The 27,911-nt window shown below is 36.5% G+C and overlaps 1 protein-coding gene and 1 long non-coding RNA gene across 5 annotated transcripts in view; one reads left to right on the top strand and one right to left on the bottom strand.

The window, feature by feature from the left end:
• Window positions 1-4,770, top strand: part of LOC131519738 (uncharacterized) — a 38,602-nt gene extending 33,832 nt beyond the window's left edge. Inside the window, exon 2 of the long non-coding RNA XR_009265765.1 lies at window positions 4,539-4,770. This is a non-coding gene — a long non-coding RNA (uncharacterized LOC131519738). The remainder of the gene's footprint in view (window positions 1-4,538) is intronic.
• Window positions 1-27,845, bottom strand: part of PUS7L (pseudouridine synthase 7 like) — a 32,665-nt gene extending 4,820 nt beyond the window's left edge. The window contains exons 1-7 of one of the 4 annotated variants that reach the window (XM_058743056.1): window positions 27,753-27,845; window positions 23,452-24,371; window positions 10,762-10,921; window positions 8,019-8,211; window positions 5,255-5,353; window positions 2,512-2,593; window positions 845-1,125 (exon numbers count right to left, since the gene is read on the bottom strand). In XM_058743056.1, the coding sequence (XP_058599039.1) occupies window positions 845-1,125; window positions 2,512-2,593; window positions 5,255-5,353; window positions 8,019-8,211; window positions 10,762-10,921; window positions 23,452-24,355 (1,719 nt within the window). In that variant the 5' untranslated portion in view covers window positions 24,356-24,371; window positions 27,753-27,845. Of the gene's footprint in view, window positions 1-844; window positions 1,126-2,511; window positions 2,594-5,254; window positions 5,354-8,018; window positions 8,212-10,761; window positions 10,922-15,337; window positions 15,879-23,451; window positions 24,372-27,752 lie in introns of those variants that run through there. The other 3 variants (XM_058743058.1, XM_058743060.1, XM_058743059.1) reach the window with 3 other exon arrangements.
• Between the last annotated feature and the right edge of the window lie 66 nt (window positions 27,846-27,911).

The raw sequence follows: 27,911 nt of genomic DNA, 5'->3' as shown, positions 1-27,911 counted from the left end.
TTCACTAACTTTTATAACGTATTTCTGAGACTAACTTGAGATAATGTTATTTTTGCATTTTAATTTATTCTTTGCATTATATATAAAATAAATTTCTTTGCTTGATTTATATAATTCAATTTCATTATTTTGACTGTTCAAGCCCAAGACAAAAATACTAGTTGGACAGAGAAGAAATGGAAAGAGAAACTTTCCATTATAAAAATTTTATAAAATTTTTATAATTTATAAAAAAAGCAAGTTGTAAAATGTAAATTATATAAAATCACATTTATATAAAATACATCCAAACATTACACACCCTATATACCATCATTATAAAAACTGTATTTTTTCCTTTTCATATTTTAAGTTCCGAGCTCCTAAGCCCTGCCTTTGCTTTTATTCATGTTAGCTAACAGAATAAAAATACACTTTTCTATAGATATTTATGTGAAAGCATAGAAAAACGTCTAGAAGAACATATATGAAAAAAACAGAGGTTGATTTCCTGGACACACAATAAGAGTGGTGGCAAGATGACAGCTTTGTATGTAAAGTTTCAATTTTTCACTTTTAATGGCACTATTTTGTGCATTACTTCTGTAATTTTTTTAACGTGTTCTTTAAAGGAAGGTTTACTACGTTTGTACATTTTACTTAATACCAGTGACTATTTTTATCTTTCTGTTTACAGATAGGTGTTAAGCCTCAGTTAACAGCATAGAAGCAGAAGATAAGCAAATAAATACAAGTGAAAAAAAAAAAATATGTGTTTAGTGCTAAATGATTTCTAAAAACGAGCTTCTCTAATATTCCAAGTGTAGTAACAACTCTTTGAAAACTTTGATGAAAGGATACTTACTTTATTATTTGGGAAATGTTCATCGTCAACATCTCCACCCAAACAGACCAAATCACCCTCTACTACTCTTGACCCATAGGTTCCAAGTCTGTAGGATACTGCCTCATTCCAAATTTTACTGCTATATGCATGAATGTAGAATATGCGCATAGAATGGGGAAAAGAGAACCACGCCTGGATACAACCCTCCTCCGTCATGCCAAAGCGATGCAGTGACTCCAACAATGCTCTCTCTCGAACTTTGAATTCAGGCATCAATGAAAGTGTGCCTTTAGCATCCTCTGAAATAAAGAGAAAATCAGTGAGTCAACCACTTTCCTTTAAAGGCCAGATGGGGCGCCTGGGTGGCGCAGTCGGTTAAGCGTCCGACTTCAGCCAGGTCACGATCTCGCGGTCCGTGAGTTCGAGCCCCGCGTCAGGCTCTGGGCTGATGGCTCGGAGCCTGGAGCCTGTTTCCGATTCTGTGTCTCCCTCTCTCTCTGCCCCTCCCCCGTTCATGCTCTGTCTCTCTCTGTCCCAAAAATAAATAAAAAACGTTGAAAAAAAAAAATTTAAAAAAAAAAAAATAAAGGCCAGTTATAAGTACCTTTATTATGCCCTCTAAATGAGAGGCAATGAACTGTGTCATCTTATAAACTTGAATATGAAGATGATGCTTATTACCAACTATAAACCTAGCTATACCTGAAGAGTTTGTTTGTTTAATAAAGATCATTAGTCATATGGTCCATTCTCCATTCATTTTCCCTGCTTTAAAAATAATAGCAAAAAGCACATTAGTAATACCTACTTCAGAATGGAGATAAACTAACTGGAAATTATTCAGAGGACCTCTTTTAAAAAAGGCATGAAATAAACCTGTGAGCCTATAGATTTTTAAAGAGCTATTATGAACACTTATATAGAATATTTGGAATAAGAAAGGTTGGATCCTTCATGTGTGCTAACAGGCCTTGCTAATGGGGTGCTTTTTTAAAATTAAATTGATGGACTCTACTGCAAAGAGGCTTATTCAGGTAGGAATCCTCATTTTAGTAAATGTGCCACATGTTGCTCATGCACACTGAACTGTATGAATCATTGCCGTAAGGACATTATGTTCTCTGGACTCTAAATAATACAAACACATACGTCATTTCGAGAGTGAAACTCCATGTAGATTGACTCTAGAACCCATACTCATAACCACTTTTCTTTAGTGCTTCTCATTAAACATTCTGCATTATAAACCATCACATTGGGCTAACGTGTCAAAATTGACAGGGCTGAATGGCAACTAAGCCAAAATCAATGCACAAAGTATTGGATACAACAAATAATACTTTTATGTAGTTGGTTTTTCAGTCTCCCCGAGTTGTAGCATATACTTCCATCAGTACCAGTTCAGAATTTGGAATTCTTATCTCCTCTGAGGGTACAGACCAAGAAAAACTAAGAAGCTATTTCTCCCCTTACTCCTACCCCCAGGCAAGAGTTAAAACAGACAAGAGTTCTGGATATTTGGCCCAAACTAAAGTGTCTTGGGCATGTAATAAAATTATTAAATATATAACATACTATAATCTATTTCCTATCACATTTATGTTGCAATGAATGCCCGCCTAATGACATACATTTATATTATAGATTTGCATGACTATGTATGGGGTGAAGAAACTTTTAAATACCAGTTTGAAGAAAATATTTCTTTGCTCTGTTTACAGGATCATCCAAATCTTCTGGTGTAAGAAATAATTTTACAGCCTCCACCTTTAAAAATCAAGCAAGCAAACATAGTAAATGAAAATGACAAATTACTTTTTTAAAAAATGTTTATTTGAGAGAGAAAGCATGAGCAGGGAGGGGCAGAGAGAGGGAAAGAGAATCATGTTTCTTTATTTTTGAGAGAGAAAGCATGAGCAGGGAGGGGCAGAGAGAGGGAGAGAGAGAATCACAAACAGGCTCCATGCTGTCAGCACAGAATCGGATGCTGGGCTCAAACTCACAAATTGCGAGATCATGACCTGAGCCAAAATCAAGAGTCAGATGCTTAATTGACTGAGCCACCCAGGTGGTCGCAAATCACGTTTTTAAAAAAGATGCAAATTCTCTAGCATCATAAAAAAAAAAAAAACAGGCACTTAACCAATGATATTTGGTGCTGCAATTTTATCTTCAAGTTTTCAAAAATTAAACAGTGTTAAATTGGTAAATAAATCTGTACCAAGCAACTTTACACACAGGTTTAAAATATTCTGAACTGGGGCAGCCGGGTGGCTCAGTTGGTTCAACATCTGACTTCAGCACAGGTCATGATCACGCAGTTCGTGGGTTTGAGCCCCATGTCAGGCTCTATGCTGACATCTCAGAGCCTGGAGCCTGCTTTAGATTCTGTGTCTCCCTCTCTACTCCTCTCCCATTCATGCTCTGTCTCTCAAAAATAAATAAAAGTTAAAAAAAATTAAAACAAAATATTCTCAACTGGAAAAAGTGCCTGCCATCACTTCCATATTCTACTTCTGTCATTCCTTATCTCTATCACTGAGTTACGACTGCATGTATGAACTAATGACATAAAACTCAGACCTGACCAACATAGACAACAAAAACAGGGGAGGTAATAAGCATAGGAAAATGGTGAACCACTAATTTCATTCCAGTTCTCAAGTTCTGGAATGCTTTGGTCTTTAAAATAATTGCCAAGGGGCGCCTAGGTGGCTCAGTTGGTTAACCCGCCGACTTCGGCTCAGGTCATGATCTCGCAGTCCGTGAGTTCAAGCCCCGCGTTGGGCTCTGTGCTGACAGCTCAGAGCCTGGAGCCTGTTTCAGATTCTGTGTCTCCCTCTCTCTGACCCTCCCCCGTTCATGCTCTGTCTCTCTCTGTCTCAAAAATAAATAAACGTTAAAAAAAAAATTTTTTTAAAAATTTGCCAAAATCTTTTTTTTATTGCCAATATTAGTATTTTCTTTTGAAAACTAAATAGATTAAAAGATGTTCCTTTTTTTTAATGCTATCTATGAGGTCCTGTATATTATTATTATTATTATTATTATTATTATACTGTCTCCAGCATGGTGATTCATAAGTATATGTTTTAGAGTAGGAAAGGATCTTAAAATAGATCATTCAACCTAAAATCCCAGTCTTATTTTACAGTATTCATTCATCCATTCAAACAAATATATGTTAAGAAGCTAATTCATTCAAATAAATATTACTAAGCATCTGTGATGTGCTAGGCACTATGCAGAGTACCAGGGATGGAATGTTGAGCAAGAGAGACATAGTGTTTGTTTACTGGAAAAGATTAAATAAACATTAACAGTAAAATATAATAACACCTAAGATGGGAAATCCAAGAGGCTTTGAAGTCACAAGATAAGAATAATTCAATTTTTCTTGGGAATGGGATGAGAATTTAAATTGAGATGCAAAGAATATAAAGGTTGGGGAGAAAATGTTTCCAAGGAAAGAAAATATGGCTTTCTAGCATGGGGCCAGCCTCGAGGTTGGCCCCCGCTGATCTCCATTCCCTGGTACTCATGCCTCGTGCAGTCCTCTTCTGTACTTACCAGGGTGGATCTGCGTGCCCAGTGAGTAAAACAGAGCAAAAGTGACGATGTCACTTCTAAGATTACATTATAAAAGACACTTCAATTTATGTTGTGGTCTCTCTCTCTCATTCATTTGTGCTCCTGAACTCCTCTCTCATAGGGAAGTCATGCCATGAGTAGTCTCATGATGGGAAACTAATGCTTCCTACCAAAAGCAGAGTGTGCTTGGAAGGAGATCCTCTGTGCCTCGTCAAGTCATCAAAGACTATAACCCTGGCTGACAGTGTGACTGCACACCATGAGACACCCTGATGCTGCAACACCTGGCTCAGCTGCTCCCAGATGCCTGACCCTCAGAGATAGTGAGATAATAAATGCTCGTCATTATAGACCATGCAGTTTGCGAGTAGTTTGTTTGTTACACAGCAACAATTGACAGCTAAAGCTCTTACAAAGTTAAAAAAAAAAAAATGAGAAGCACAGAATATGAAGTTTAAAAGAGGGGACAGCTTTTGTTTAAATGCTATAAGAAATGTGAATTTTGCATCATCGGATGCCATATTTCTGGAATTATAGGGTGTTACGTTTCCTCCAAATCCTCCACTCACTTCATTAAGAATTTGGTGAGTGCTCATCAATTCTCTGTTAAGTCTCAAGTATTAAACACAGGGACATCACATACAATTTCAACTTATTACAGTGTGATACTACAACTACAATAGCTGCTCATAAATGTTCAATAATGTAGCATTATGGTGTATGTATGTGTGTACATATGCATTCATATGCTGGGTTAACAAAGCAAAAAGGGCTGGGTTATGTAGTAAGTATAATTGACAAAACAAATCAGAGCAGAGTGTTTTTTTTAATCCATACCATTTCACTCTTCAGCAAAGCCAATCCAATCTGGTCAGTGTGAACTTTCCTTCCCATCCCAAATCTCTGCGGTCCATAGTAATTTACAAACCCTTTATTCTACGAATACAAGAAAATCAATCATTAAAAGTATATTATTATGTGAGCACTGGGTGTTGTATGTAAGCGATAAACCACGGGAATCTACCCCCAAAACCAAGAGCGCACTGTATACAATGTTAGCCAATTTGACAATAAATTATAATTAAAAAAAATTAAAAACTAAAATTTAAAAAAAAAGCGCATATTGTTATGGACTGCATGCCTGTATATCCCCCAAAATTCATACGTTGAAATCCTAACCTCCAATGTGATGGTATTTGGAGGTGGGGACGGTGGGAGGTAATCAGAGTGCTCATGAATGGGATTAGTGCCCTTCTAAGAAGACCTTGGAGCTAGCTCACCCTATTTCCACCATGTGAGAATACAACACGAAGACAAGGCTGGCACCCTGATCTGAGGCTTCCAGCCTCCAGCATGATACAAAATATATTTCTGTGATTTAAAAGTCACCCAGTCTATGGGTCTTTGTCATAGGCCCAAAGTGACTACAACAAATTAATAGAATTATTGTGTCAGATATCTAATCAAGTTTCCTCTTCATATTTATTTTAATAAAAGAATACTGTAATCAGCAATATACACATGGGAACCAAATGGTCTGAGATATGCTATACAATTAAAGAAAAGAAAGAAGAAAAACAAACAATTAAAAGTTAGAAAATAAGGCCAGCAAAAAAAGCCTTAAAAAATAGGTCAGCTTTCCATTCATATTACTGAAGGGTATTCTAGGATGCAGGACTTTCAATGCTAAAATTGGGGAAGTTCTGGGAAAACTGGGATGAACTGGTTACTGGGTCTGATCTTTGCTCTAAAACTCTTTCTGATTCTGAGATGCTCCTGTTGTCTGGAGATGCTGGGAATAAGCAATACATTTACTTCAAACCCAGCAAGTCTTAGTTCCTTTATACAGAACAATTCATTTTTTAATTATCTCAGTTTCTAAAGACCTGAGTCAAGAGAATGACATGGCATCACTTCCCCAAAAACAGAAAATTGTAAATTACTCTGCAACCTTAAAGACAATAATAGTCAGTGGTTAAACATGCTCTCACAAGGAAAACATCAGGGCCTACATGGTTTCTTGAAAGATAAGAGTCTTCCACACTCACTTTATGAGAGGAGATCATATTTATTCATTCAACAATAATTACTTCAAATTTGGAAAAAAATAATATCAAATAATATCCTAGAATGACCAGAAGAGTTTTAAATACCCCTTCAAATTACTTAGGGCTGGATATAACAAAAGGTTTCTAGTGGTCAAAGTTATAAACGTCTAGAACAAAACTTCAAAGACTTCTTATTTTCAGAACTAAAGGAAAGTTGGCTAAAGCTAAAACCATTTCTAATGGGGATTTTATAACTAGCAGTTGTGTATCCATAAGTTCCAAATGAAAGACAGGCAATAAATGCTATCAGACTTCAGAGAAACTTTCTCCCCTTTTTAAGGGATATTATTTTAGTAGCAGTCTTTCAGGACACAGAAAAGAATTTTAGGTACAGAAGTAAGGGAAAAACAACCATATAAGGAGTATACAATCAAAGAGTGTCTATGCACAGGTAAATGTGCTGAATTTTAAAAATCATTATTAGAAGTCATTTTCCTGACTATAAGGCATAGTAACTGATTACAAACCTGGCTTTTTGTTTGTTTGCTTTTCTTTGGAGAGGAATAAAACTGTGTAAAAAGGTCTTTGTGGTCAGAATCTTATATCAGTGTTTCTCAATGTTAGCTGTAGAGTAAAATCAGCTAGGGAGTTTTAAAAAAATATTAATAAACTAAGCTGCATTCCCAAATGTTCTTATTTAATTGGTTCGGGGGTAGAGATTGACTACTGAGATTGCATACAAGCATCCCAGATTGAGGATTACTGGTCTAGACCAGAACTTGTCAAACTACTAATGGCCTATAAGTCAAATGTGGCCCTACACCTACTTTTGTAAATAAAGTTTTATTGGAACACAACCATGCTCATTCATTTATGTATTGTCTATGGCTACTTCCACACAATGGCAGTATAGTGGCTGCAAAAGAGACCATATGCCTAGCCCTCTACAGAGAAAGTTTGCTAACGATACTCTAGATGATCAGACTGAAGGCTATGGTATGTTTAGATGCCTGGCAAATGTCACTTATATGTTTATGTTAAATAGCTTTTTATTGCAAGACATAATAAAATGTATGTGATTTACTACATTGAAAAAAATCATAATTAGACTAAAATGATTGTATATAATTCTGATAAGTAATGTAACTATTTACCAAAGATTTCTGAAAAAAATTACTGAACAAATTTCCAAAAAAAAATAATCCTTTTGCCTAAAATACTACTCTATCTGGCATGTGCTAAACATACAAATAACAACAAAAAAACCCACCTCTGTTCTTATATAGATAGCTTCCCCCTCCCCACACACTCTGGATAACACTATATGTTACATTTTTAAAAATCACATTAAAGCTGTTTTTTAATACAAAAATATACAAAAATTTTTAATACAAGAAAATTAAAAATAAGCCAAATGTCCCTGTCATTTTTAAAATAATTACATATACACATTTAAAAAAAGGTACAAAAGAAAAAGTTTTTCTTCCTGCCTCAGTGTAAAGAGGACTATAAACCTTTTCCTATAACATTATTTTAAAATTGAGTTTTCTTACCTTAACATTTTCTATTGCCTCTAAAATTCTGTCTTTCAGGTTTGCAGAGTCATTTATCTGGTTTTTTAAATTTCTGATGACAATATCAAAGTGATTGCCTTTGAGCTGACCAAGTCTAAGGGAATCATCTATTGATCGAATATTAAACACATTCATTCTTTTCTTTTCAATTTCTTTTTCAATATTTTTCAACCTATAAACGATAAATCATATAGACTCAGTTAAATCTTACATTTAAAAATTAATGTAAGTTTAAATGACAGTTGCCAGACAACCACTTATACCAGAACACCTAAAAATTCAAGAGTTAATATTATTTCAACGAATGTGCACTAAAAAACCCATTATTATAGGATCATATTAACAGAGTTGTTTTATGACCTGAAACACATACTCCTAATGCTACCACTTTATCTGTGCAGGCCTTCTGACTTCTCCTTAATTTAACTGGTAAAAACCTCTTAACTGGTCTAGTCTTCCTGTCCTCAGACTTTGTTCCTTTCCTCTTCAGTCTCTCTTCCTCCAACATTACTAAGAAAAACCAGTAGCACCAGAGGATTTTACTAAAATTCTGCTCTGAACTTTTTTCTTTAATATTTATTTATTTTTGAGAGTGGGGGAGGGGCAGAGAGGGAGACACAGAATCCAAAGCAGGCTCCAGGTTCTGAGCTGTCAGCACAGAGCCCGATGTGGGACTCAAACTCATGAACCATGAGACCACGACCTGAGCAGAAATCGGATCTTCAAACAAATGAGCCACCCAGGCGCCCCTGCTCTGAACATTTTCTTACTCAAACTTTCAATTCTTCCCCAAGTCTAAAGAATAGATTCCAATTATTAGCATACCTTTAAAGATTCTGTAAGAAAGCATTTTCTTTACATTCATATTTTCTGTCATACTTATAGGAACTATCTGTCTTATCAGGTAGGTAGTTAACTTACTGCTCGTCCAAATACATCTTCAAGTTTTTTTCATCTGCTAAAATCTTACTATTACTTGAAGGGTAATTAAAATCCTATACCCATTAGCCAAATCAAAGGGCTCTCTCCTCCTAGGAATTAATAATATTTTGTCTTTAGTAGTTGAAAACCAGTTTCTAACATCTAAATATCTTTGAAAGCTAAAGTCTTTCTCTTTTACTATACTGTACTTTAAAAAAAAATTTTTTTTTTATGTTTATTTATTTTTGAGAGAGAGACAGAGACAGAGCATGGGTCAGGGAGGGACAGAAAGAGGGAAACAGAACTTGAAGCAAGCTCCAGGCTGCTGAATTACTATGCTGTGTATCTGACACTAATGTAATATTGTGTGTCAAGTATACTAAAAAAAAAAAAAAAAAAGAAAAGAAAAGAAAAAAAAAGAGGTTACTGTGGCTATCTGAGTAATGGAATTATTAGTGACTTTTAACTTCATTCTTACATTCTTCTATTTTCTGAATCTACTGTAATAAATATGTATTTACTTTACAATTACAAAAATACTTTTAAAATTTGAGAAAGCTGAAAGGAGGTTAATTTGAATACTTTGCTCTTCATTTAATGAGGATTTTTTTTTTTTTTAACGTTTATTTATTTTTGAGACAGAGAGAGACAGAGCATGAATGGGGGAGGGTCAGAGAGAGAGAGAGGGAGACACAGAATCTGAAACAGGCTCCAGGCTCTGAGCTGTCAGCACAGAGGCCTACACGGGGCTGGAACTCACGGACTGTGAGATCGTGACCTGAGCCGAAGTCGGCCACTCAACCGACTGAGCCACCCAGGAGCCCTGAGGATTTATTTTAAATGTAAGGAACCATGACGATAAAAGCATAAAAAGCATTATAGTAATTAAAAATACATACATTTGTAACAACACACTGTCCTGAATATAAATGCATATTCAAATATGGTACAGGGTATTTTTTAAACTTTTATTTTTATGTCATCTCTATACCCAACACAGGGCTTGAACTCACAACCCTGAGATCAAGAGTCACAGGCTATACCGACTGTGCCAGCCAGGCGCTGGTACAGGATTTTTAGAAACAATTCAGATCATTTAAAATCTTCCACTCCTCAAAGTGTCTGTCTTAAAACAACCTATATTTGTAGTATAAATTTAATATTTATTTATTTTTGAGAGAGAGACAGAAAGAGAGAGAGAGTCCGAGTAGGGGAGGAACAGAGAGAGAGGGAGACACAGAATTGGAAGCAGGCTCCAGGCTCTGAGCTGTCAGAACAGAGCCCGATGCGGGGCTCGAATCCACAAACTGGGAGATCATAATCTGAGCTGAAGTCAGACGCTTAACCAACTGAGCCACTCAGGCGCCCCTTCAGTGTAAATTTAAGACATAATGCTATTTAGATGATAATTATATTATTAAAGAATGTGCTGTTCAATAAGCTTTCAATCAATTAATTACTATTGGAGCGCCTGGGTGGCTCAGTCGGTTGAGCGTCCGACTTCAGCTCAGGTCATGATCTCGCAGTTCGTGAGTTCAAGCCCCGCGTTGGGCTCTGTGCTGACAGCTCAGAGCCTGGAGCCTGCTTCCGATTCTGTGTCTCCCTCTCTCTGCCCCTTCCCCGCTCATGCTCTGTCTCTCTCTCTCAAAGATGAATAAACGTTAAAAAAAAATTTTTTTTAATTACTATTGATAGTGAGGTTAATATGTTCCTAGTGTGTTCTGATTTTTTAAATCTTACATTTATCTATCTGATGCAATAAGATAGGAAAGTTCTATCTTATAAAGTAATGTCATATTACCTCTCTGGAGTCACTTTTCTAACAACCATTGCTTGATAGGTGACAGCTTTCTTGTCTTTAAGGCCTGCATAACTAAAATCTGAAGGAATCACACCAAGTTTCATAGCTAAAAAACCAACTGCTTCAAACATTTCCAGATTTTCTTTCCGTAGTGTAAAGGCTGAAACAAAGAAAAACCCAAGATTACACACACACACACACACACACACACACACCAGCTGTGATATATCAATTACATTCTTAGTAGACAAACAGGTTAATATTTAAACAGGTTAATCAAATTATTCATTTAAGTAGGTATAAGTATTTTTTAGTCAAGATACAAAATCAGTGTCTTAGATTACAACTATCATTTTAAAAAATACTAATTGGCTCAGCAAAGGCTTACAGAAAAAAAATCTAAATTCCTTAATTTGGCATTCATATCTGGCCACAATCTCCCTTTTCAGTCTCCACATGTGCCACTTCCATTCATGTATCTTATACAACCTGGAGACTATCTCATAATTCCTGGATGGACTAGAGCCTTCCACAGCTTTGTACTTGCGCACATTTGAATCCCTCTGTTTAAATGTGTTCCTCCCATTTTACTTGCAGTGCTTGTATGCACTCCTCATGATCCAACAACGGCAGCAGTTCTCTCTCAAATTCTTTCCAAGTTCCCCACACTGAATGCTCCTAAGCAGGGATCATGTTGGTTTTCTCAATCACTAACACCCACAGCCTAACACACAGTAAGTATGCAGATAATTGTCAAGTGAATGAATAAATAAACCACAACATGCTGATTACATAATCTGGCATGTCTCCACAAGTTGTCATTATGGATATCATGACACTTGCCATTATAATTTATCTCTTTATGTTTGTCCGCCCCACAAACTGGGAGTTCCAGCACAGCAAACCAGTAGATAGAAGGGTGCTTGCCTTGTGGTAGGTGCTTAAAATGTCTACCAGATGACACCGTGGGAGTGAGATTATGGAGGTAGGGAGAAGGAACAAGCCCAGTACCAACTAACACCAAAGAAGTTCCCCCATATGCTGGCCTATATAACCCACCAGCATTGATAGTAACAAAATACCACAACCCACAAGTCACCATATTTACATATAAGATACATCAAACTATTGCCCTCTTCCCTCAAGTCATGAAAAGGAAATGCAGGGTTTTTTGCAAAATAATTTATATTTTGTTCAGTTGTCATAATTGTCATTGGCAGCTACAAGGGTCTCTGTGAATAATGAGTACTCTAGGAAAAACGAACATTAAACATAAACATGATTCAGGAAGTAGAAGGATGTGAACTCTAACTATCTATCTATGAATATATAAAATAGCTAAACAAGAACTTATAATATCCACGCTTTAGAATATCATGCAGTTGTTTAAAAGAATGGGGAAGACCTGTTATTTATATCTCCTAATGAATAATCTCTAAAAACATGAAAATAGCAGGTTTCAAAAATATGCATAGTGCATATAATTTATGTAAAAGTTTTAAAAATCGACAATGCAATATTGTATATTTTCAATGTTTTAATTTTTATAAGAAAAATATTTTTGCTTGCACATTTAAGAACTGTTAAAGTATAAACAGATATAATTTCTAAAGAATATTCAGGCACTATCCATTACTTTCTAGATAGTTTTTACCACTAGGGCCATTATTTTTTGTACGATCATACAGCTTCCTAGATTTCTCCAAATTTTCTATTATAGCAGTGATAAGTTAAATTTACTATGACTTCCGTTATACTTAAAGAACTGATAAAAGAAGTAAAAGAAAGGAAAGAATAATACACGTCAATTCTGTGTCTAAGTTACAATCTGTTCTTTACACTTTCAGGTTATCTTAACCAAATGGATTCGAATATAAACATCTTCGTCCAAGACTGCTATTTATATCACTTGTTTCAAATAAAATGAAATGAAAAGCCCATATTTAAAATGTAGAGAAATCATAACCTCAAAATATCTCAGCTTTTGTCATGATAGGATTTAATTATACAGTTTAAATAAAATGATTTAGCAAGATGTGCTAGGCTAAGGATACAATGGTCAATTAAAAAAAAAAAAAAAATGATCCCTGTCTTGGAAGCATTTAGTCTTAGGAGGCCTAAAAGAATTTGAGGAAGAAGTGCCTCTGGAGGTTTAAAGAATGAACAGAAGCATGGCAAACAGCCAAAGCAATAAGAAAGATAGAAATATCAAATATTTCTGTATTTGTAAGATTTATGGGACCTTATTATTTCATAGGGTCTATAATGTTCTCCCTTTCCCAAGTACATACCTGTGTGAAGCTAAGTTTTGTTCTTTTGATTCATTCAAAACAAGAAATTCCAACAGACTGAATGCAAGAACAGATATGAGAATCCAGCTGACTTCTATGAAATCAGGCATTAGAAAGATTTGCAGAACTGTACAACAATGCTTCTTGTCACTAATTTATAGTTGAAATGTTTTTTTATTAAAATTCTTATCATTTTAATAGTAATAGATTATTTTAAACAACTTCATATATTAAATTTTTTTTTAATTGAAGTATAGCTGACAAACAATATTACTTTAGTTTCAGGTATACAACATGGTGGTCCAACGATTTTTCTGTTTTAATAGGTTAGATATCAATAGGTAATAAACACACAAACGAAAGTTGTTTGTGGTCTCCGATGACTTATAAGAGCTATCCCCTTCAGGTGTCCTAGAACCAAAATGTCTGAGAGTCAATTAGGAACAATTTGAAAAAATACAGGTAGCCCCTCAAGTATATCAAATTTGTGGAAATAGAAGTCACTAAAATATTTTTTAAATATTTTTTAACGTTTATTTATTTTTAAGAAAGAGAGAGAGGCAGAATTTGAGCGGGGGAAAGGCAGAAAGAGAGGGAGACACAGAATCCAAAGCAGGCTCCAGGCTTCGAGCTGTCAGCACAGAGCCCGACGCGGGGCTCAAACTCATGAACCCTGAGATCATGACCTGAGCTGACGTCGGACACTTAACCAACTGAGCCACCCAGGCACCCAAGTCACTAAAATACCTGAAGAGTAAAAGAAATGCAAAATTCGGTCAAGTGTTGCAGCAGCCGGGCTAGGTGTCACAAACTTTTCAAAGTAGACCAGGAAACTGTATTCCAAAAAAGAAGGCCAACAAATCCTTAAAAGTTTTGAAGTTTATGTGTTTGGTAACTAGGGTTTAAGGTGTCAAATCTACCCCTGACAATGTGGGTATGTCACTCACTAGCTGTTAAGCAAGCTCAGCCATGTAGGAAGGAACCTCCAAATTGTCTGAAACTATATCATTTGTTGCGGATTAGCCGTAGAGCATAAGCACTTTTTTTTTCATTTGTGAGGATTTAGAACTTAGAATAGGAATATTAAGGAGAATCAAACCCATAATTTTAGTGTTTGTATAAATGAATCTGTGTCTTACATACTTGGAATGTTTAAGAGAATGAGACTCCCATATATTCCAATTACAAATGTCTAATTGATTTAAATTTGTCTTTTTACATTGAAATCTCATTAAGTTAGTAACTAATAAGGAAACAACACAGGAAAACTTAAAGATCACCAAATTTATAAGTTTAATTTATAACATTTTCTTAAATACTTGGAAAAAGTGAAGTGTTTAAAAAGAAAACCAACTATGCTAAATTTTAAAATTCGCTTTTAGAGGGGCACCTGGGTGGCTCAGTCAGTTAAGTGTCCAACTTTGGCCCAGGTCATGATCTCGCGGTTCGTGGGTTTGAGCCCTGTGTCCGGCTCTGTACTGACAGCTCAGAGACTGGAGCCTGCTTTGGATTCTGTGTCTCCCTCTCTCTCTGTTCCTCCCTGGCTTGCACTCTGTCTCTCTTTCTCTCTCAAAAAAAAAAAAAGATTAAAAAAATTAAAATAAAATAAAATTCACTTTTAGAGAATTCCACTTGTTAGAATAATTGGTACTAGATTCGACCTCCCACTGTAAACAAATAGAAAGCTGGACAAAATACAAGAAACACCTGTTTTTAGACACTGGAGAACAGGCAGCATAGAACTATGATCCAAAAAGAAAAGGAAAACAAAGTAAGCGAGTCCTAAAATACTGTTTGTTTGTGTGTTTGTTTGTTTGCTTTTGGCATAGAGATATTTACTTGACCACAGCACAGGGAGGAGGAATCCAGGGAGAACACAGTGGTTGTACTGAATTAAAAGGGTGGAGGTTAGAGTTCAGGAAGGCTGAGTGGGCTGGAATTCACAGGGCAGAGTTCTAGATAAGAGGAAGCTATGTGTGCACAAAGAGTTCCAGAAATCTGCATAGGTGATCCCTTGAGGTGTTTGCTTTTTAGTAATCTGCACATACCTAGGATTAATTGCTATATACTATTTATCTAATGTTGCATAACAGGTCACTGCAAACCTCAGTGGCTTACAGTGTTCATTTATTTCTCATAGCGCCTGTGGGTCAGAGATTCAAGAGCAGCTTGGTTTGGTGGTTTGAGTTCATGCTCTCTCAAGAGGCTGCAGTTAGATGTGGCTGGGAATATAGTTATTCAAAAGCCTGACAGGAGCTGAAGGATCCATTTCCAAGGGGACTCACCTACATGGCTGGCAAGTTGTATTGGCAGTTGGCTACAGCCCTCAGCCCTCCAGTGAGCCATATGTATATCTTCACTTCAGTATAGTAGCCGGCTTACCCTACAATGAGCAATCCAAGAAACATGGGCAAAAAGTATAATGCTACCTATGATCTAGCCTTAGAAGACACATACACCATCACTTATGTCATATTCTACTGGTCGCAAAAGCCACTCTGTGTGAGTACCAGGAGAAGAGCATTAAGAATCTTGGGGTTGAGAACTACGATCCACCTTTTGGCTCGAATACTTTTAGTACGACCACACAAACGCCCAATTCAAAACATACTCATTCCTTCCCAAGGCCTCCAACACTCATACGATTAAAACAGTTCAAATTCTAGCATTTTTTTAATCTAAATCAGGCCCAGCTATAGATAAGGTTCCTTGAGTACATATCAAATCAGAATCCTCAAATACAATTTCTCTTAATATGAAGGCTCTGAAGGACCGTGACACAAAGAGACAAATCTGCTTTTCACACACCTTGAAATGTTGAAACACACATAGGACAAGTGCTATATACTCTTTATTCAAACCTAATAGATATACCTACAAGTTACTCTTACACAGCAGTTCTGAATCCAGCCAGGTATATGTTGTTGTTCCTTTATTAGCATTCAGTCCTCCCAGTATCTGGGAATAATTACTATAGCTCTAGAGTCCACTTTTGGGTGTCAATTTTGCCCTCCAAGTGAAACTTCCTCTTCTGTAAAAGTTACCTATTTATAATGCAGTAGTTTTTTTAGCCCAATTCCTGCCTTTGAAAGTCTGGCAGTACTGGGGTGCCTAGGCGGCTCAGTCAGTTAAGTGCCACACTTCAGCTCAGGTCATGATCTTGCAGTCCATGAGTTCGAGCCCTGTGTCAGGCTCTGTGCAGGCAGCTCAGAGCCTGGAGCCTCTTTGGATTCTGTGTCTCCCTCTCTCTCTGCCCCTCCCCAGCTCATGCTTTGTCTGTCTCTCAAAAATAAACAAACATTAAATAATAATAATAATAATAAATAAATACAAAATAGAAGTTTGGTAGTACAAAGGCCTCTATTTTGTACTGTCTTTGACCTTTTCAAAAACTATGTGGGTTCACTCTATTAGACAAGGATACACTCAAATTTTGTGAAGACCAGATGTTTTCAACTTAGGGCTTCTACTGAAGATACTGAGGGAAAATGTCCCCTAAATCCTTAGGTGTATTACTGTTTAACACAGGGGATCCCTGAGTCATGCCCTTCAAGTCCCCAGAGGGCCTTTGCCTGTCTGAATCATTCTAAAACACTGGTAGACGTTTGTGCAAAAATTTTAAAAAAGGATTTCACAGTTCACACCCTAGATTTCCTTGCTAGAACATGTCCTGACCTTGCCATGATTTTCTCTTTGTCTGGAAGCCATTTCTTAATTTAAACATAATGTGCCATCTTAAGAAACTGGGGATTTTTTTTTTTTTTAAGAAAAAAAATGATTTTGAACCCAGTGAGTTCTAGCTCCTTTATATCTAGCAGTTTTTCCTTTAGAATTTTACTACAAGCAGTAGAAAAGAAGCCTTCAACACTTTCCCTACAAATCTCTTTAGCTACAGTGCTCCTCTGTAGAAACATTTCTACTTTACATTTTACTGCCTACAACAAGGTTGCCAAACTTTCTGTCACTACATAACAAGTATTCCTTTCTTCCAGGTTCTAATAATACTGTCTCTTCCTTTAAACTGTCCTTGATAGCTTCCCTGAGGTAACTTCAAACATCTGCCTGCCAACAGGTCCAAAGACATTGCTACCACAAGTTTTAGGCTTTTGTTATAGAAGCAACTCATTTCTGGTACCAAAATATGTTATTTAATGCTGCACAATAAATCACCCCAAATTTTAGTGACATACAATAATAAGCATTTCCTATCTGTTATGGACTGAATATCTGCATCACCACAACCACCCCCAATCCTCAAATTCCTATGTCAAAGTACTAGTCCCAGTGTGGCTGAATTTGGAGATGGGACCCATAAGAAAGCAATTAACATTAAATTATGTCATAAGGGTGGGGCCCTGATTCAACAGGATTAGTGTCCTTATAAGAAGAGACATCAGAGAGCTCCCTTCCTCTCTCTTAATTTCTCTCTCCATGTGTGCACAAAGAAGAGGTCATGTGGGCACATAGTAAAAAGATGGCTGTCTACAACCCAACAGGACAACCTTTACTAAACATCAACCCTGCTGGTACCTTGATCTTGGACCCCCAGTCTCTAGAACTGTAAGAAAATAAATGCCTACTGTTTAAGCCACTCATGTATACGGTATTTTGTTACAGCAGTCTGAGAAGACCAACATACTATTCCAGCAGTTTCTGTGGGGCAGGAATTCAGAAGTTGGACCGCTTTGGCTTGAGGGATACTATGAAGTTGCAGTCAAATATTAACTGAAGCTAAAGGTCATGTCCAAAGTGGCTCACTCACATCAGTGGCTAAGTAGATGCTGGCTAGTGATGGGAAACCTCAGTTTCTCCCTATAGGGCTTCTTGAGTGTTTTCAAGGTATGCTGTCTTGGTTCTGTCAGAATAAGTAGTATGAAATGCCTTTTATGACCTAGCCTCAGAAGTCACTCACTGTGGCTGCCATATTCTATTACTTAGACAGGATGGCCCTGATTCATTGTGGGTGGGCATTACAAAAGGTCATGAATATCAGTAGTTGAGGATCACTGGGGGCTATGAGAATGCTGGCTACCACATTCCACCAGGCTAAACGATGAAATATTAGTCATTTGTAATCTAGTCAATTTGTAATCTCTTTGTCAGAGATTATACAAAGCTGGAGAGCAGCCAAAGAGGACAGAGAGGAGAAATCTAACTAAATAGCAAGGGCATGCAGGAGAAGCCACAGAAGGATCATGCTATAATAGTAGAACTACATGACTGACAGCTCTAGAGTAAAGCCTACTCTAGACCTCCCTTAGTCAAACTCAAAATGAAGCCTCAAATACATTTGCAAATTACTTCCTACCCGTTAAAGCAAAGTTCAACACTCTTTAAATGAAGACAACATAATCCAGACAGTCAACAAGGTAATACTCACTAAGTTTGACCTTCAAAAAATATTACTAAACATGCAAAGAAGCAGGAAAATATGATCCACAACACAACTAAAAGACATTCACTAGAAGCACATCCAGAAATGACAGCAACAGAATTAGCAGACATTTTTTAAAGACCTATTAAAAATAGGCTCAAAGATTATAGGAAAACAAAAACATAATAAGTTGAAGACCTAAGAAAGAACTAAATGACACTTTTAGAGCTGGAAAATACAATTCTTAAAATAAAAATTTCATTGGATATTTAAATCTTTCATATATTTTCTTCTGCAAAAAGTATTCTAGGAAAATGGATATGGTGCTACCTCAAAAAATTAAATACAGAATTACCATATGACCCAGCAATTACACTTCTGGGTATACATCCAAAAGAACTAAGAACGGGGACTTGAACAGATATTTTTACAGCCATGTTCATAGCAGTATTATTCACAATAGACAAACGATAGAAATAACCCATGTCCATTGGCAGATGAATGGGTAAATAAAATGTGGTATATATACATATAATATTATTCAGTCTTTAAAGGAAGGAAGTTCTAACACACGTACAACATAGATGAATCTTGAATATCTTCAGCTAAGTGATATGTGCCAGTCACAACTTGGCAAATATTTTATGATTCCACTTATCTGAGATACCTGGAGTAGTCAAATTCATAGAGACAGAAAGTGGGATGGTGGTTGCCAATGGCTGGTGGAGAGGAGAATGGCAAGTTACTGTTTAATGGGTATACAGTTTCAGTTTGGGAAGATAAAAAAGTTCTGAAGATAAATGATGGTAATGGTTGTAAAACAATATGAATGTGCTCAATACCATTGAACCGTACACTTAAAGGTAGTTAAAATGGTAAATTTTGTTACGTATACCTTATAACAACTAAAATTAAAAAGTTTTTTAAGTGTTCTACTTTTTAGATAGGCCTACTTATTAAGAAATTTTTTTATATGAACTATTTTTTTCTTAAAAAAGAGTGGCCTTTGCAAAATCTGAGGTAAGTATACTTTACCTTTGTCTTTTTCTTTGTTCTTGGACTTGTGGATATCCCGATATCTTCATACTATTCTCTGGAGTAGTACCATCAATTCCTCCCCTTAACATACCCCTCCAATTACTCATAGATTTTGTAAAACTAATTTACACTAATACATAAAAAGTTTCCATAATTTTTTAGTTCATTAATTCAAAGTAATGCTGTTAGAATTTCAAATAGTATAAATCTATAACTGCTTAAATCACTTAACTGCAATTCTCCCTTCCACATGTAAAACTAGTTTTGTTTTTTCCTTCAAAACAGATTTATCTCTTACCATTTACTGCATGCTACTGCATGCCTCATGTATCAAGTCCTATACCAGCAGTTTTCTCATGGATAAAGCAAGTCACACAACCAGACAGAAATTTCCAGGAGAGACACTAACACCTGGATAACTATTACATACTAAACATTTTCATTATTTCATTTAATTGTTAGAATATCATTGTGAATTAGGTTTTACTATTACCCCATTGTTAAAGTACAACAAAAAGTTACAAATTGTTAAGTAACTTGCCCATGGTATTATTCTTTCCATTTTTATATTTGTGGAGATTAAATCTTAAAGATACCAAAAAGTTCATACATCTTTTTATGAACTGAAGTCATAATATAAAATAAGACCTACATTCAAGGTCCAATCTCTTCATTTATACCACAGAATCCTGTATTATATAATACAATCCTGTTTCTGTGCCACATGCAATCTACACAAATTTGGGTTGCTGATTTTATTTAAAAAGCTTTGCTGTACAAGGCCAATATCTCTGATGAACCCAGATGCAAAAATTCTCAACAATATACTAGCAAACTGAATCCAACAATACACTAAAAAAAAAAATTATTCACCACAATCAAGTGAGATTTATTCCTGGGTTGCAAGCGTTATTCAATATGTACAAACCAATCAATGTGATACGTTCTAGCCACAGCAATCACACAACAAAAAGAAATAAAAGGTATCCCAAATTTGTAAGGAAGAAGTATAATTTTCACTATTTGCAGATAACATACTATATACAGAATACCTAAAGATTCCACCAAAAAACTGCTAGAACTGATAAACGGCTTCACTAAAGTCACAGAATACAAAATAAATGTATAGAAATACTTGCCATTCCTATATATCAACAATGAAGCAGGGGAAAGAGAAATTAAGAAAATAATCTCATTTATAATTGCACCCAAAATAATATATACCTAGGAATAAACCTAACCAAAGAGGTGAAAGATCTATACTTTGAAAACTATAAAACACTGATGACAGAAATTTAAAAAAAAAGACAGAAAAACATTCCATGCTCATAGATTGGAAGAACAAACATTGTTAAAATGTCTATACTACCCAAAGCAATCTATACATTTAATCGAAATTCTATCAAAATATCAACAGCATATTTCACAGAACTAACCCTAAAATTTGTATGGAACCACAAAAGACCCCAAATAGTCAAAGCAATCTTGAATAAGAAAAGCAGAACTGGAGACATCACAATTCTGGACTTTAAGTTATATTACAAATCTATAGTGATCAAAACAGTATGGTACTGGCATAAAAATAGACACAAAAATCAATGGAATGGACAGAAAACCCAGAAATGAACCCACAATAATACGGTCAATTAATCTTCGACAGAGCAGGAAAGAACTTCCAATAGGAAAAAGACAGTCTCTTCAACAAATGGTGTTGGGAAAACTGGACGGCTACCTGCAAGAGAATAAAACTGGACTACTTTGTTACGCTATACACAAAAACAAATTCAAAATGGATTAAAGACCTAAATGTGAGACAGGAAACCATCAAAATCCTAGGAAAGAAGACAGGCAGTAATTTCTCTATCATTGATGGAACATTTTTTCTAGATAGGTTCCCTGAGGCAAGGGAAACAAAAGCAAAAGTAAACTATTGGGATTACATCAAAATAAAAACCTTCTGCACAGCAAAGGAAACAATCAATAAAACAAAAAGGCGACCTAAAGAATAGGAAAATATGTTTGCAAATTACATATACAAAAAAGGGTTAGTATCCAAAATATATAAAGAACTGATATAACTCAACACCCAAAAAATAAGTAATCCAATTAAAAAATGGGCAGGAGATACGAACAGACATTTCTCCAAAACACACACACAGATGGTCAACAGACACATGAAAAGATGTGCATCACCACCTATCATCAAGGAAATGCAAATCAAAACTACAATGAGGTATCACCTCACATCTCTGAAAATAGCTAAAATCAACAACATAACAACAGGTGTTGGTAAGGATGTGGATGTTGGTACAGCCACTGTGGAAAACAGTAGGGAGTTTCCTCAAAGAGTTAAAAATAGAATTACCTTATGATCCAGAAATCTCACTACTGGGTATTTACCCAAAGAATACAAATACACTAATTCAAAAGGATACATGCACCCCTAGGTTTATAGCAGCATTATTTACAATATCCAAGGCATGCAGGCAACCTAAGTGTCCATAGATGGATTGATGAATGGATAAAGAGGTGTATACACTTCTGTATATACCATATACAATGGAATATTACTCATCCATAAAAAAGAATGAAATCTCGGCATTTGCAACAACATGGATGATGCTAGAGTAATGCTAAGTGAAAAAAGTCTGTTAGACAAATACCATATGATTTCATTCATATGGAATTTAAGAAAAAAAACAAAAAAAAATAAGCAAAGTGGAAAAAAGAGAGAGACAAACCAAGAAACAGACTCTTAACTATAGAGAACAAACTGATGGTTTTCAGAGGGGAATGGGTGAAATAGGTGATAGGGATTAAGGAGTATCATGATGAGTACTGGGTGATTAAAATAAACACTTAAAATAAAATAAAATAAATAAATAAAAGTTTTTAACCAAAAAAAAAGCTTTGCTGTATGAATCTATAAAACATGACCATCTGAAACACTTCCCATCCTTCATGTAAGATACTGGCCAATTAAATCTGGTGAGCTAAACTTACAGAATAAGGTTTCATCAGGGGTATCTGGGTGGGTGGCTCAGTCAGTTACGCATCCTACCCTTGATTTCTGTTCAGGTCATGATCTCACAGTTCAATTCGTGAGAACAAGCACCATGCTGAACTCTGCACTGACACTGAGGAGACTGCTTGGGATTCTCTTTCTCCCTCTCTTTTTTACCCCTCCCCCCACTCATGTGAGCATGACCCCAGCACCTGCACACACTCTCTCTCTCAAAATAAATGAATAAACTTAAAAATATATATATTTCATCAGTGCCATCCAATCTTAGGAATTGAATATACCCACTAAAACAGTGATTTTCAAAATGTGGTACCTAGACCAGTAGAAAAAGCATCACCTGGGAATTTGTAAAAAGCCCTGCCCCAAACCCTCTAAATCAGAAACTCTGAGAACAGGACCCAGAAATCTGTTTAACAAGCCCTTTTGGTTATTTTAATGCATGTTAAAGTTTGAGAACCTCCTCTCTAAAAGAGTGACTGAGTCAAAGGAAGGACCTCCTTATAAGTTTTTAGGCTCTCTACCTTGGGTAGTGAAGTTCAATTGTTTTATTTACTTATTTATTGTTTAATTTACATGAAGTTCAATTGTTTTAGATAACAAGGTATTCTCCTCACTTTGGGAAAGCGAAGCAGAGCAGATGCATTCTACTTATCTCTGAACACTTAATTTTAATTAAAATAACTTTTAAAATATGAAATCAAGATTTATCGCCAATAAAACGTTAACAAACTAACTGCTTCAACTTTATACGTTTGTGCTGATGTTAACCATATTTTCATCAATAAGGTTAATTCTTAAAATTAGTGTAATTTGTAAGGCTTTATCTTCCACTGAAAACCAGACCCAAATATTTTTCCCAAGAGTCCTCTGGTTAATTCTATTTAATTCATTTGAAATTATTCATCTTTCACACAATTTTAACAAAGTTTGTTGAGGAAAATGGTAATGATTTATTAAATTACCTGTATATATAACTTTTCGATCCCGGTACTCAAAAAGAGACCTCTTCCTGTGCTTGTGTGTTTTTTCCCGAAATCTTACTGTTATTGCTACATTTGGATTGCCAGCACTATGATTGAGCTCAGGGAAAGATTTGGTTTCCACAAGGTTTCCAAACTTTTTGTTGACAAAATGGTGGACAGCTTTTCTGTGGTCTTTGTTTGTATCAGGTTTAAAAGTAAATTTAGAATTTTCTTTTTTTGCATCCAAATATTTAAAAAAGTCAAATGCTTCTTCTTCAGATACCAAGTGACAGAGTTCCTTATACTCAAGATTTGGTTTTACAACAATCTCACTGTTTTTACCTACAGTTATTAAAAAAGGAAATTTCTGCCTAATAGCACTGTGCAGAATAGCCCTCTGGTTTTTGTCAAGGATTCTGCCTAATGAGAATTCAGGAGATGATCCAATTAGCTCAGTTTTAGAATTCCACTTCTCTTTTATATCACAGGCAAAGTGATTCAGTAGTTCGTTAGTTTTTTCATCTAACAAGGTACCTAAAACATCAACTGTTTCTTCTTCGCCTTTGGAAGTTCCATCACTGATAGTATCTTCCCTTTCTGAACCAGATTGATAATAATGATCAGCACCAGAGCACCCAGCAAAAATACTAACTTCTTGGTTGCTTCCCTCTTCAAAGGATAAATTCTGAAGATCAAGTTTTGTCTTTTTGGCAAAGTTATTTGGCTCAGGTAGTACTTTACTAATCAGTTTACTTGGTGCCTTATTAACTAATTGTCCCTGTTCATCAATCTCTATAACAACAAAATCACTTGGTGAGCTTTTTATAGTGCCACGAAATCCAACGTGATCAGTAACAAAACACAAAGAACTAAACCGGATTCTAAAATCTGTATCCTCTTCCATTCTTAAATAACAATGCCTACAAAAGAAACAAAGAGGCAGTCAGTTACCCAAAAGAAAAGTTATAGATAACAAGAAAAAAATAAATTTGCAGGATTTATTTTTCTTTCTCCCTTTCAATCCTGGTCCCCTTAAAATACAAATTATTTCTAGGGGCGCCTGGGTGGCGCAGTCGGTTGAGCGTCCGACTTCAGCCAGGTCACGATCTCGCGGTCCGTGAGTTCGAGCCCCGCGTCAGGCTCTGGGCTGATGGCTCGGAGCCTGGAGCCTGTTTCCGATTCTGTGTCTCCCTCTCTCTCTGCCCCTCCCCCGTTCATGCTCTGTCTCTCTCTGTCCCAAAAATAAATAAAAAACGTTGAAAAAAAAAATTTAAAAAAAAAAAAATAAAATACAAATTATTTCTATAAATCATGGGCATTTTGACTCTCCTATACCAAGATAAGCTAATAGGCAATCTTTTTCTCATGAAACTGATGATTTGCAACTTTACTTTCACCCATTCCAAGCTTCCATCTATTATCCAGAATTAAAATGGGTCCGTTTCAAGTCTGCTTTAAAAATACCATGTGTAGGCCCACAAAGAAGGGACCAGAACACAGACTTAAACAATGATTTGTCCAAACCCCATCCCTGAAAATTTCTAACTAATTCCAGAGAATTTGTGGCTAGATTTGTATATATTAGGGGTTAGAGATGAGAGAAGGGACTAGAAGACAGGAGGAAATAGTCCAAATTGATAAATGAAACTTGCAATGTGATTATGCTTCAAAATAGGCTTAAATTAATCCAGAATCTTAAACCTTCTTGAAAGCCCAGTTACAAACTTTTACAGACACAAGTTTTTAAGGTTGATGCACAGAAAAATTCCAACCATACAACTGGCATCAGAGAGAAAAAAACCCTTACAGATTTTCTTGAAGCAGTAGATAAGAGAATCCTCTGAAGAAGCCTTTACTCACCCTTCACATAACCCATGGCTACCATATCAGATAGCGCTATAAGAAAGATAAAATGCCCATGGGCCCCATACTACTCAGTTGTGTGTTAACTACAATCTCTAGGTAATTTGTCATCATCTGAACCTTCACCCCATTTCTACAATGTATTCTACCAATCTGAACCAATTTAGCAAACCCCCAACCCCCAATTATGCCATGTAGAAATCACAGCAAAGTCTCTATATCTTAATTTCTTAGACTAAATGAGGATATATGTATTTTCCTTCTTTCCGTGATTTCCTGCACAGTCTCCTCAGTTTCTTGCCATAACTGAAACCTGGCTATTTCCTCAGGCTTCTTCTCTAGTCTTCTCAAGTGAGGACTCTTTTTCCTTTGACACCCACCTAACTTGGGACCTGGAGATAGTAAATATTTTCTATTTGCCACAGCTCCAAACCATTTATCCCTCCTCTACCTCCCCAAATCCCAGCTCTTTTGAAGCTCATGCCATCAGGCTCTACCATCTGCTATCATCTTCTCTTTGATCCCCAGATGACTCTTCTTCATTCACTGATGCCTTTAGTGCCTCCCTCAATGTCTACCCAGCATGACTTTCACGTCCATCTACATGCATCATCTATTTAACACCACAGTCCTTGGTCTCCACCTCAATCCACTTCCACGTCATCTTGGTCATAACCTTGACTTTCTCATCACAAAAAATTACATCAGCTTTAAGCATCTGGCTCTCTGATTACTGTCAAGCGATGACAGTACATGATGGCTGTCCTTTGATCACGCAGTAAGTACTTCCACCTCAGAAATTCTTCTACATTGTGAAGGCCTCTCATCTGCTTCTACTACTAGTCTACCATAGTCCATTCTCCACCTAGCCAGAATGATGATTTAAAAGGCAAATTGAGTCATATCACAATTCTCTTTAAAACCTCTGATCACATTTATAATGAAATCCAAACTACTTACCCTGGCTTCCAAAGACTTCTAAGATTCTGGCCTCTGTTTATTCTCCAAACTTACCTTGTACCCTTTCCCCAACCCACTATACTCCCAACCACACCGGCTTTCTTCAGTTCCTTTGTATTAACTGTTCCTGCTGATTAAATTAGTCCTTCCCCAATGACATCCTCAGAGAGGTCTTCCCTGACTAATAAGGTAAAGGAACCAGCAAGGCACTCTTTCACCAAACTCTATTCAATTTTCTGCACAGTATTTCTATCTAATAATTTTCCCTATTATTTACGGTAGATCTCTCACAACTACAATGTTAGCTCTATGGGAGCAAGAACCGTGTCTGCCTAATTGACTAATTATCTCACATTCAGAACAGCGTCAAGCATATAGTAAGCATGCAACCAATACTGACTGTTGAATAAATGAAACTAGTACAAAATAAGAGCTGTTAAGAGTGAAGAGGAAGAAAAAAGAGATCACTCCGGCCTATGAGAATCAGAAAAGGTGTAATGTGAGAAGTGGCCATCTAAGTCTTCAAAACTATTCAAGAGACAGAAATAAGGTAAAAACGTAGAAGTAACATACAAACAAAATATGCAATGTGCCAGGGAAAATTGAACAGCCCAGATACAGGAGTAATGTCTTACAGTACAGTTCTAGAAAATACACTTTGGATTAGAGCCAAACTGCCAGTGAATGCCCTGCCAAGGACTTAGGATCTATTGAGTGGTCAATAGATGGCTACTGCAGGTGTTTGAGTAGAAAAATGGCACAATCCAAAAAGCTGCTTTAATAAGATGAATAACGGCACTGAGCAGGATGAATGTGATGAAGAATTCCAAGAGTTTGAAAGCAATGTGATCAAGAGCACTGTTCTAGGATTGGCCTTGTAAAGAATAAAGATCTACTCTCTCCCAGTAAAAGCAAGATGTGACGACATTCTAAACTACTAGGATAGGTAGAACTGAAAAGAACGTAATGATCAGGGAATTACAACAATCATCTTATAAAAGAATGTAGCTGAGCTGGAGGGGGACAAGGAGCCCACGTGGAGTTAAACACAAATGCTGCGTTCCTAAACAGATTTCTTGATGAGGGTACAGGGTGGAGAGGGGAGTGAGTAGTTTGGCTAACCCAAGACAGGGTAATTGTTGGTTGAGGGTAGATTCTAGGGAGATGTTAGAAATGCAGCAGGGAGTGCTTTTTCCCCTCACGCTCTTTCTTCCAATGCCAACGCTCAGCCGAATTCACTCTTACTTGCTTTCTGTCACCAATTTGCAGAACTAGTCTCCGGCGGGGTTGTCTTCTAGCTAATCCGAAAGAACCTCCCAGACACAGCCAATGGCTCCACTTCTCCCTCCACTTCCCCCGCCTGCCCCCACGCACGATACTAGCCCATGTCGCCCTCCGCCTGCGGGCAAACAGTCGAGGGTCCCATTACTAATCACGTCATTGCCCCCCACAGAAACGCCAAAACTCGCAAGATTGACCCGGTCTACCTCACGTCCACGTTACGGAATTCCTGGGCACAAAACTGTGCGCATGTCCGGAAGCGCTAAAATACTTAGCCTCCGACAGCGGAGTAATTAAAGGGGCAGGCTGCCACTTAAAGCAGAGCGTTACTCAAGACCCGGAATTTCTCTGCGGAG

Source organism: Neofelis nebulosa, chromosome 8, assembly GCF_028018385.1.
Source record: "Neofelis nebulosa isolate mNeoNeb1 chromosome 8, mNeoNeb1.pri, whole genome shotgun sequence".
Taxonomy (NCBI): Eukaryota; Metazoa; Chordata; class Mammalia; order Carnivora; family Felidae; genus Neofelis; species Neofelis nebulosa.
This window is presented reverse-complemented; position numbering and strand designations above follow the sequence as displayed.